The sequence below is a fragment of the Alligator mississippiensis genome, chromosome 1, assembly GCF_030867095.1.
Source record: "Alligator mississippiensis isolate rAllMis1 chromosome 1, rAllMis1, whole genome shotgun sequence".
Lineage (NCBI taxonomy): Eukaryota > Metazoa > Chordata > Crocodylia > Alligatoridae > Alligator > Alligator mississippiensis.
The window spans coordinates 186,760,765-186,773,350 of record NC_081824.1 but is presented as its reverse complement, the minus strand read 5'-3'; the positions used below and the strand labels follow the sequence as shown (position 1 = coordinate 186,773,350).

The window sequence follows — 12,586 nt, the reverse complement described above, 5'->3', positions numbered from 1 at the left end:
CTGAGTGCCATGGAAGTTTTTCCACACACTATCAATTAAACATTTTAAACCATTATGGATGTGCATAAACCTTGCCTTTATTTTTCAAGGACAAGGGTGGGTCACTAGCTCAGGAAGCCTTGACATCATTCCTCTGCCCACTCTGATTAAAGTGCCTGCGGTTGAATGTCAGCAGGTCAGATAGCACTGGAGAAGGGACTAAGAAAAACACAGTGATGCCATATTTATTAGTATATGTACCTAAAATAATTTAAATGATTTTTTTTTATTAAAAATACTTAATGGAGGTTAAGCGGCATTTTTAACCTCTCTTCAAGTTATCAAATGACATTAAAACCAATAGGGCTCTAATGCAGCTTCTAATGTGCACTGCTGCTTTAACAGATTGCCTACAAATTTAAGTAAAACTAAATCTACCCTTTTAGCACTCATACTAAGGTTAGATTAATAATAAATGTGCTTTCACTATATGCAACTCTTTTCTAAATCACAAAAACACAAAATAAAACTACAGTCCCATCCACCTGTAATGAATTGTTAAAGTCCATTTACATCAATGTAGTATGAAATTTTGAATTGTTTCAAAGCATTGCGATGTACTAACTATGATTTCGGTTATTTCCAGAGCCAAAACTTGCTAAGCCCTCTAGAAAACTAGCATACTTCCAACATGTTAGCACAAGCAAGGGTACTTAAAACAAGTTTTTGCCAGCTTTGGCAGCCCATTTGTCAACTGTTCATACAAACCTCTCTGCACCTTTCTCCATGCTGACCCTTAGATAAGGAGCAACCTTCCTGAACTAGTCTGTGAGGAGACCACTGTTGAAATCTCTCCTCAGGATTCCCCGTTGGTTATTTTCTTATTAGTATTGCAGAAATTTATTATGACTGTGCTGAGTAGCAGATAGAGATAGTTGTCATTTCTTTTAATACCAATAATTTAACAGCACACATATGCATATCAATATATGTATTTGATTATTTTAGCCCTTTTTCAAACCAGATATAATTTATTGGCTATAAACTCATATTTTTTCAATATCAGTACAGAGCCGAATGTAAAACTGACCTCTGGCTGCTACTATAATACTATAAATATCAAATAATTACAATTTCTGGCTCTCAGTGGGCTAAATATCCATCACTGTGCAAGAGACTTTTTCTTTACTCATACCTGTCAAATCAACAGTAACAGAGGACATGTACTTCTGCAGGAAATCAAGCTTTAAGTAAGAGGTACATCAAGCCCTAGACCCTGGTGCCTCATATCAAAAAATATAAGGTCAATACTAAATATAATAAAGGAAGAAGGCATACACTCTGAGTTTGTAATACAACATACTGTAACAAACATTTTATTCAGCTTTTCTTACCTGGTTTGCACTGATTACACCTTCTTCCTTGACGATTAGGGAGGCATACACATTGTCCACTAATCTGGTCACAAACTGTTCCTGCTAATGTCCCCAAGGGGTCACAATCACAAATCTGGCAGCCGAGAGGGTTGCTAATAGTGAGATTGTACATATGAGACACACACAGATTGCACTGACGGTCAGTTGCACCAGCTTTGCAAGGGCATTGTCCTGTTGATTTGTCACAGAGCAGAGCTCCATTTATTGTACCTGCCTTATCACAGTTACATGGCAGACAGAAGAAGGAATTATTTTGTTGTACTTCATAGTACCCATCCAAGCATTCATTACATTGCCTTCCTCTGACATAAGGTTTACATACACATTGCCCAGTTTTAGCGTTGCACACAGTTCCAGAAAGTGACCCTGAGATGTTACACTCGCAAGCCTTACAGCCAGTAGCATCCAACCCATAAAAGTTGTCCATGCAGGTGTCACACTGAAGTCCCTTTACTTCACCTTTACAATTGCATTGTCCAGTAAAAGGGATGCAAAATTGGTTCACTGAGCCATTGATGTTGCACTGACAGGGATCACATCCATCTTCATTGACATTTCTGAGAGTTTTAAATCCAAAATTACAATGATCACACTTGAGACCTGACAAGAGAAAAGTTATTAATAAAAAAAGAGGAAGAAACAAATTTGATATACACCATATATTTTTAAAACGTGCTGAAGTCTTTGCTCACCACAATATTTAACAGGACCCACAAGGAGATGCCTATACAAAGTCAACACAAACAATGGTAACTAATATAACAGTTATTTTTTTTTTTATATTTGTGTCTAGATACAATGTGTGTTGGGGGGGGGAGGCTTTTAAATGTGGCTTTTAAGATATATGAGCAAAAGATTTCAAAACTTAAAAATACTTCTAACTATGTCTTATGTGCCCGCGTGTTACACAGATTTTCTCCCTAACTACAAGAGGTGCAATTCAAACTGAATGAAAGAAAGACGTGCTGGAGTGTTAATGCATTTTTCATAAGAAATACATATAAACACACTCATGGACATGGTAAACAGAACTAATGACAATAAATGAGTTTTACTTAACATCACACTTTAATTTTAATATTTATTTCATTATTATTAAATTATTATTGGCCCTTATTGAATACAGAAAATTATTTCCATTATCCAAAATGAAATAATACTTCTAAGTTGGTTGGCTCCTACAGTTCATTAAAAAAATAAACTGTTTTCTTAATTCTGGATACTGTACATCTGTTAGATTTGTTTTCAAAGTCATTGTTTTATCCCTGCCTCAGGGGTTGCATTTGAGTTTTAGTTTATTAAACGTACATCAGAAGAAAATAAACTCAATTATGCGAGAAATGCTAAATCACTTGTATGTGTTTTCCCTTGCAATGGGAAAATCTCTCACTGTGAAGCCATTGTTTAATTGTTGCATCCAGTAAAAGAAAAAAAAAGTTCTGTGTTCTAACAAAGCATTTCCATCCTTTAACAAATACATAAACATACGACAATACATTTAGAAACTCATATGTAGAAAAGCATCTCCTGAAATGGTAGGAAATGCATTATATATATGGATAAAAACTCAAGTACTTCAACAGAAGGCAAGTTCCGTTAACAGTGATGAATGACTCACCTAAGGCATATCATTTAATTTCAATAAGGAAAATAAAAAAGGACCACTACTGCTGCAAATTTTAAAAATAACTGTATTGTTAACAAGAATTATGACTCATTTTGAACTATTAAAATTGGTCTACATGGATTCATATCATATCAGTTTTAAAAATATGCGCAGTGCTTATTTGAATATGCCATACATATTCCTGACAGGTAATCTATTCCTAACGATACTGAGGAAGGCCTACAGGGCATCACATTCAATGTTAACAAGTACAGGGGAGTTAGCACACTTGGCATTTAATTCACATTCTTCTACCTTTTTATTCTAGATGAATGACCTACTTTAATAAAATTATTGGTGCTAATGTATTTTACTGGTGATAGAATCATTAGTAAGATTTAACAGTTGTGTTAACTCTAACAGTTCACGTTCCATAACACTGCGGTACTCAGTTGCATTTCCTGTTATCACATTTGTTTAAATAGATAAAATGACAATAGATGGAGGTTACTTGTAAACCAAGCTTTAAAAAAAATTCAGTACATGTCTTCAAGATGTAGCTTTCCCTTGTAAAAGGTCAATGCACAGTTTTGGTAAATTGCATTTATCTGCATGCTGCAATAATATGCAGAAAAATATTGAGTCATTTATGAAAACAGGAAAAGGGACTCTAGTCTGAAATGTTTTAATACCCTCTCCTATCAACTTTTAACCACTTGCTTAACTTTAAGTGCATTAGTAGTTCAGCTGAAATCAAATAAATTAACATGATTATAGGTGAGCATGTGCAAGAGTGTTTGCAGGACTGAATTTCATACATAATTTTTGTCGGATAAAACCTTTCTTGATGGAAATAAAAATCATCCCAAGCATTCCCATCAATAGCATGGAAGTACTTTAAAGCACAAGTAAGTGAATAAGAAAGAAAGGTTCTGATCCTGTATTCCTTGAATACCTCAAATCTCAGTAAAAAAAAATTGGAAGCTTTTGGATATACTGGGAATTCAGAATCAGGCCACATGCAAATATACAAAATACAAATACAATTTAGAATTGTTTGAAAATTCCAGTTTGACCATATATTTGACTAAATTTTAAGAGGTATTTATTTACTGTTTACATGGAAAAAACCAGGTAAGGTAAGGTTAGTTTTTACTCTGCAAGGCACTGAGCACCTCCTTTGGCATGCTGACCATCTTTTATTTCACATCATAGGCAATGGGAGCTGAAGTCACTCCTTCAGGAAAGAGGCTCAGAGTCACATAGAATGAGGAACTTTGAGAGCAACATTTTTATGTATTACTATTTCTTCTTTGCTTATTTTGGAAATTCCAGTCATACTAAAGAAAAAAGAGCAATAGCTTGAAAACATCTGTGATTCAACCTTTTGGGGCTTCACTTTTGCCCTATGGCTATGAGATTTCTCTCTTCTAAATATATGGTAGAGATTAACAGGAATTGTATGAGAATAAATTAAAATACTTTCAACATTTCAAAGTATTTCTCATATCTGCAGACAGCCATGGTTATTTTCAGAAAGCACACAGACAATGGTTAAAATAATAAGGAAACGGTAAAAGTGAGCTATGTGTATGGTCTGAGTCATATGTATGGTCTGAGACATATACAGTTACCATGCAGGGCTCACTTTATCAGGAAATTCTCCTTGCATAATATTCCCATACATCAACATTTCAAAGTGTATTATATACACTGTGTATTTTGGGTGCTTGATAAATTTTGTCCTTATGTGGCTGTGGCTCCCCTCAAATATGCTGGAAATAATAAATTGCTATAATCAAATCTAATTTCTGAAAAATACCTGTGGGAGTAACAAACAAAAAAGCACGTCTTGTAAAAAAATGATAAATAACACAGAAGGTAGCAGTTTATTATAATCAGCTTGGCATTGAATTACAAAATTAAAATTATGTGGCCCTTGATAAGTAACCCTAGCAATGTACATGATCTGTGGAATTATGTTGACTTATTTTGCATTTCATAGGAACAGTTCAAAGAAATATAATAGAAAAAATGGAAAGATTTATCACAAAGGACCCTGTAGCACAGAATATTTTGAGGAAAAAATCCATTTATTTTGGTCTATTAAGAAAACTAGCATGGAAATGATTTGCTTAGAACTCATTAAGTATAAAATATTTTGAAAAAGTGCTAATTTCCTAAAAGGAACATCTATGCAGTAAGCAAATTATATTATTTTGGTGACTTATTAGTATAAAGCTATGTGAGCGAATGCAGCTACACCATAAAGAAACTTCTAAAGGGTTGATTAAACTAAGCATCAAGCTGTAGTGTGATAGAATTATTAAATTAATAAATTTTAGACAGTTAATTTGATTCAATTTTTTTAACATGCCTTCAGCAACAGAAATTTACTCTACTTCTCAGTTTAGAAATCAAGTGTTTTATTTCCAGCAGATAATAAAAAATATGGCTGCAAACTCTTGCAATACACATACCAATAACATTTGCTTTGCAGTTGCACTGGCCTGAATTTTGGTGACAGGTAATATCTCCATTGACTGTCCCAGAGGTATTACAGTTACAGGGACTGCAGCCATCAGGTTCTGACTGTTGTAGATTGTAGAATCCTTCCTGGCACTGATTGCACTGTCTGCCAGACACATGTCTCTTACAATTACACTGGCCTCCAATCTAGAAAGATACAAAATATTATAGAATGATGAACATATCTATTTTTAGATGATACACTCATTAGCGGCAAGGGCAGGGGTATGAGGTGGGGAGGAGATCACTTTAAATGGTAACAGAAAAAATAGGTCTGTGTAATACAAACAGTATTTTACTCACTGGGAAGAAAAACTAAGAGAAACATTAAGCAAAGAACATGCATATAAAAGTTCAATTAAAATAAATCACAGAAAATTGTGTAGGGTGGAAAAATAACAATAGTGAGTTATTCACAAATTAGGCATAGAACATTTCAAAGGAAAACAGTTACAGGACAATGTTAGTCAAGTGAAATTTCTCTTAAAATAGTACTGAGGCATACTTTTTACAAAATAGCATATCATTTCAAAACGGCAGATCCTTTAGTTTTTACTCTGAAAATGCTTCAATTTACTTTGATGGGAAGAAACGCTGAAAGAGACAGGACTACAGATTGCAGGAATTATTCAAAAATAAAGTTGCATGATTAGGAAGGACTAATCTGTGTATTTTGTAAAATTTCCTTCACCCGCTTTGGTTAACAACTGTTGATTTTAATCCTTATTTGCTCTTTACTCCTCATTTATAGCCATAAAAGTGATTCTCACAGTTTCAATAATTTGCCTACCAATTCTGTAGAATGTATTCAGTGTTGCCAAATCAATCAAGAACAATCAATTAATTACATAAAGCCAAAATCCATTTTCCATACTCATATAAGCTGGCTGACTCTTCTAAATGCTGTAAAATTCTTATGTATACTTGAATTTCCCTGAAATATGGTTTGTGCCCTGGGAGTGAAGGCATATGTTCAGCTTTGTGTTTGAAACTCAGGGTTATTTAAGGAAGTGGCTTTCATGTGCCATACTTCCTCTCTCCTCTTCCCCTACCACCCATGTAAAAAAAATAAGAATAGCTTGAAGTTAGCTAGATTCTACTAACTTTATTTTACACACATCAAAGATAAAACCACTGCTCAGACTACTCTAAACACTCTCAGATGTCCAGTATTTGCTTTAACTAGTTCATGGCACCCACTACCTCTTCTGGGGAGCAAAACTGAAAACAATATTCAGGTAGGAGATGGATTCTTTGGATAGGCAAATGCTTAATGCTCATCAACTCAATGGATTATACTGAGTACGTGTGAACTAGGTAGATAAGAAGCTTTCAAGTCTGTCAGTTTTCACGGTGAGCTGAGTAGCTCAGGGGAATATGCAGGAGTCCTTGAACCTGACCTACATCCACCAGTGTCAGTTTGAATCTAACTTTTAACAGAAATCTGGAGCGGGGTGGGGGAAAGGAAGGCATCTTGCTACAATCTGCCTTTATCAAAATTTCTGGTTTGGGGGAAGGGGTAGTAACTGTAATCTGAGAACAGTAAATAAGTCAGAAGGTGCTGGGCTGGATAGGTTAAGGGGGAGGAAAAAATAAGGAGGGGTGGGAGAGGACCTGTCAGGGTCAGGTTGAGAGCTGGTATGACAATTAAAGGAGGCAAGAGGAAAGCACCCAGAGGTGATATACAGGGGTGGTTGGCAACCTAAATTGGAGGAAAGAGTAGTATGGACCCGTATTAGCCCCACATTCTACTCTACGTGTGTACACAAGGATCTGGGGTCACCCCTGGGGATGTATCAAACCTCCACCCTATCGTCCCTCCTAATCTAGAGGTTCCCTGTCCTTCTGGGTGTGTCTAAACTGCCTTCCTTGCTCCCACATGTGAGCTGGGGTATGGAAGGTCCTCTTCCTCTGGGGAAGGTGTTCAAGGCCCTTTCATTATCTCTTCATATTAGCTAGAATCTGGGAAGCCCAGTTCTTCTAGGCGTGTGTAGCCCCACTCTCTGTCCTCCTCTCCCCCAAGGAGTTGAGTCCCTCTTCCCATCTCCCATGTAAGATGGCATCTGAGTAAACCCTGCACCTTTTTCTAGGAGGGTGAAAACAAACATGCCAGAAATATGCATCCAGCACACAGTGGTAAGACTAGGCTTAGGAACGGAGAATAATTGAGAATGCTTGATAGATATGAGAGGAATACAAGAACTGGTGGGATGAGAGCATCCAGTGAGATGAATGGAGCCATTCATTGATTTCAGAGCTACTGTTTCAGGCCTTATTTATGTCCGCAGGGTGTTTTCACTCAGCCAGAACCTTGCATTGAGATGCATGGTCCACTTCTACCTCTCTGAAAAAAACTCTTTCCTGCTTTTTTCAGAACTCTAAAATCCCAAATCTTATTTGGGCTGCCTTGAAATTTAGTGTGCCCCATGGAGGTTCAGGTTAGGTTTAGTAACCCTGATTTGGGCTCGTTTGACAGAGGGATCTTCATGATAAAGATCACACTTGCAAAAAATTTTTATAAAGAAAACCATCATTCAGAAGGTTGCCAAATTCTACCATTATTTGTGTGTGGACTTGGGGAATCAAACCATGGTTCTGAATGAATCCAAGGGTATCAATCATTAAACATTTATGCCAACTAGTATACAGGAACTCTTTGAAGAGACAATATGGAACACAATGCTCAAAAAGAAAAGCTCCACAAAAAGATGTGAGCATAATGTTTCAGCAGTAGCAATGCCTAGGGGTGCGCAGGGGTACATGTGCACCGCCTGAGAGCACTGGTGCACGCCCTGACCAGCCACATAGGAAATGGGCAGGTGGGGCAGGCGGGAGCATCAGTGCCCCCACTGCAAGCACCAGCTGGGGGTGGGAGTGCCAGATGTAGCACAGTGGCCACTTCTGGAAGCACTGCAGCCACTTCCTGGTCAGTGAGTTTTGCCACGGGGGGACCTCCCCCCGACCCTTGGTCACTGGCTGGCCACATTTGCCCCTCCTAACTAAAGTGGCATCAGTAGCCCATGTGCTTCAGAGTTGGTCCCTGCCCCTTTCAGTTCTGTGTCAGCTAGAATGTTGCAGCTGCTGTCCTTTTAAAGGTGGTTGAGCCCCCATCGCATGGGGCATCTATATATGTGCTCTGGGGTGGAGGGAGGGGCGCTTTAATTAGAGCTGCTCTGAGAGGCCTCTAATTAAAAAACCCACAGCGTCACATGTATTCAGCATCCCATGCTTCAAAATGGCAGCAGGGGCACTTTAACTAAAACTTATTCTATGACCTTTAGTTAAAGTGCTCCTGCCACCATTTTGAAGCATGGGGATGCTGAATAGACATAATGCAGAGGCTGCTCTGACACATGCTACTTGGCATGCATCATAGCAGGCATCCAGTATACATGCCCACGGAGTCCAAAATCCATAGTCACCTTGCCATTATGGGAAGGCTTGATCCCTTTTTTCTCTGTTCTCTGCATGTGCTGGAACCTGAGAAGGCCCTGCCCACTTAATACTGTGATCTAAGTCCCCTCCCACATGAGTTGGGGCCCAGGCTTGCCCTGAAGAAAACCCAAATGTTAAACCCCTGGAAACTTAATTAAAACCTCTGGAAAACTAATACAAAATTAAAATATGGATGATCCCCTTGTGAGATGCTGGGACAAGCCAAACATAAAGGGAGGTGGTAAGAGTGGAGGGGAACTAACTAGGTAGGCTAAAGGCACAGGGGGGACTGATCAAGCTGGGGACAGACAGAGTATGGTAAGCTTGTGGGGTCTGGTTCAGTATAGTGGAGCCCATAACTAAGGTAGCATGCAGCCATGTGATAAGCTTCTACTAATATTATGAGTATGCAGCAGCAGTGTCAGACAGCAAGAAGCAACTTTGTGCATGCTTCTAACATTAAAGGTTTAAAATAGGCATACCAAATTAATTGGGCCTCATGGGCTGGATGAGTAACATGGAGGCAGTCTGTGGGCTAGATTGGGCCCAGAGACCAGCCTGGCACACTGAGTGCAGCACATGCCCCAGACCAGTTGTGTGTGTGCATGCAGTGTGCACCAGACCAGCAAATGTGTGGCCAGGCCTGATGTGCGCTGAATACAGCATTTGCGTCTAGTCCAAGATCCTCAGGCCACATGATAGGGCTGCGTGGGCAGGAACTTGCCTGTGGATCATAACTTTGATGCCCCTGGTTTAAAGGAATAGGCAGCAGAGAGTTACCTGGAAATATGGAGATACAGAGCTATCTGTTGCAGGCAATGGCTAGATGAGGTGATAGAGAGAAAGAGAGAGCATGCATAAGCAACTCTAGCTATCAAGTAGCAAAACTGTTGCATTTTGAAGAGACTGATATCTATGATTTCTCTCACCAGCCCTGTTAGCAAATACACGCCCTAACCATTTCAACGCAAGACCATAATACAAATTGCATAACGAATAAGCACATAGGACAGTGGAGCAGCATTAGGAATCACAGAGCATCCTTCACCTCTACCTAGTTGCATTCGCATCTCAACTGAAAAAGTATTTATTGAATAGAAATGCATGCATAACCACTCCGACAAAGGACAGTTTTCTTTAATTAAAAAAACAGTAAATTCATTGCCAAATCTTCATTAAGAAATCTGCTTGATGGTAATTTATGACCTTCCACAACATTAAAGTTAAATGAAACTCAAACTTCCTAAAACCAGGAAATGAAGAGTTAATGTATTTCAAATACAAATGTAGAAAAAAAAGGGAAATAAGCTCACGTGGCCTTAACTCTATATTTCTAGAACCAGTGATAACCAATGTATTCAGCGGTGTATTGATTGCTAACTGGTAGAAGAATGAGTCAGAACAGAGCTGTGATTGCAGTATGACAGTCATGCTCCTTTGGAAGCAGTCTGAATGTCTCCCCAATAGTAATGATCAAAGGAATGAGGTATATATGTTACTTGAGAGAGCCAACAAACCTTATTGCTGCACTGGGTTGTGTAAGCTGTGTTAGTAGTGAGACCCAGGTGAAAAATAAAATATTTTTGCAAAAATAATAATAATAATAATTTAGCACTGTAGGCCCTAGAAGCCCATGGCTGCCTCCATTATCTTAATCCATTCCTGTCGTTGCGTGCCTTCTTCCAGTTATCCATATTTCATTTCTGTAAGTTTGACACTACATCATCTAGTCATCTTCATCTTGGCCTTCTCCCCTCCAGTACCTCAACACAGGCTTTTTTGAAGTCTGGATCACTTCTATTTTTTCAACACGGCCCAGTTATTGTAGTTGTCATGCTCCGATTTCCTGTGTCAGGATTGGGCCTCTGTACAATTGGTACAGTCATTCGTTTTTGTTACTTATGCACCATTCTTGTGTTATGGAATCATACTGTGCATTAATGATTTTCCATAAAATCTTCATTTCAGAATGATCTATTAGTATCTTATTTGCTTGTGAGAGAACCCAGGTTTGTCTGCCATAAGTTATGCATGGCCTGATTATGGTTTTATAGATTTGAAGCTTGGTTTTCCTTGCAGTGAGCTTGGATGACAAGAGCTTGTACAATGCAAATCTCTTGCTTCTATTTTTCCTTTAATTTCCTCCTGTGCTATGATAGAACCTAAATACTTGAAGTGGGTCACTTGCATAGAAATTGTGTTTTTTTTATTGTTATGTGAGGATCTATTTAACAGCAGACACTGTGTTTTACTTCTACTTACTCTACATGTTCACTTGTAGTCCAATTTTATTTGATTCATTTGTTAGCTAAGTGTACAGAATTTATCATCCATATTTTTACTTATGAAAGCTGTATCTTCAGCATATGTGAGGATTTTATGCTGTCCATTCAGTTGAATTCCTCCCTTCATGTTATTTATGCTCTGGATTACCTATTCCAGTGCCAGGTTGAATAGGATCAGAGACAGACTATCTCCTGTTCTCAATCTGGTTCTAAATGAGAAAATGTTTCTTTCATGGACACTAATTCTGTTCTTGATTCATGCGTGAAAACTTTAATGAGCTCAATTAGTTTGTTGGGAATCTCTAATTCAGCTAATAGGGCCCACAGACGTTCTCCGGGTATGCTATCATAGGTTTTCTTGAAGTCTATGAATAGAATGTGCACACTTTGATTATATTCCCTTTTTTCTCAACTATTTAAGTCTTTGGAGTCTAAGTCGTTGTCACAATTATTTTCTCCTACTCTGGCATCACCTGAGGAAGTTACACCACCCTTTCTTATCACTCCAGGCAATAACATTTTTCCTAGTTTTAAAGAAAGTATCATTCTCTCACAATACCAATACAAGAATTGACAGAACCTCGGCTTTTATCTGAGGCATGACCCTCATCAGGCTATTAAAGAGTCTGAAAACAAAGTTTGTATTTGTCAGTGCAGTCTGGAGTCACTGGCTAAAACTTTTCCCCATCCTCATTTTCAAGATCTTTATAAAGATGAAGAGGACATCGGCATTTTATGCACAGGGCAAGCCTCCTTTTCCAGTTTGACTGAGAAAGGTACCATTGCAAATTGATGAAACTGAGCTAGGAAGAATATAACCTGCATGCCCTTAATATAACCGTGCCTCTCCAGAGTTAGCGATAAAAGTGCTGAGCAGATCACTGGCAAGTGTCTGCTCAACATGTCACCTTGGCTAAGTACAGACAGTCAAAAAGCCCAAGGCTGAATGTATTCAATCTTCACAGATTAGTCTTAACTATGTAGATTGAACTGATAAGCAAGTGAACAGACATTCACTTTTGATCCTAGAATGTGGCCCAGGCCAGAAGTCGGGGAGTGCTAGAGCACGCCTCCCTGATGGTTGGAGCTGACAGCTTGGACCAATGCTAACCCACCCACCCTGTAAGGGGGAGTTTGTGGGGAGGGGAGGTGCAAAGAATCCTGGGATGCTAAGAACTGTGACTTAATTTGAATCTGGAGGGAATCTGGGACAGAAGTTCAATAAACTGATTTAATGCAAATGATTTAAGTCTGATACTACATCCATCCAGGTTGAGCTTAACTGGGTTTGGCGACTTTGATAGCAATTTGTGTGT

At 38.4% G+C, this 12,586-nt stretch overlaps 1 protein-coding gene across 1 annotated transcript in view; it reads right to left on the bottom strand.

The window, feature by feature from the left end:
• USH2A (usherin) overlaps nt 1-12,586 on the bottom strand; it is a 642,051-nt gene that overhangs the window by 543,879 nt on the left and 85,586 nt on the right. Inside the window, exons 11-12 of the mRNA XM_059717779.1 lie at nt 5,502-5,697; nt 1,374-2,015 (exon numbers count right to left, since the gene is read on the bottom strand). Coding sequence (XP_059573762.1) covers nt 1,374-2,015; nt 5,502-5,697 — 838 coding nt within the window. The remainder of the gene's footprint in view (nt 1-1,373; nt 2,016-5,501; nt 5,698-12,586) is intronic.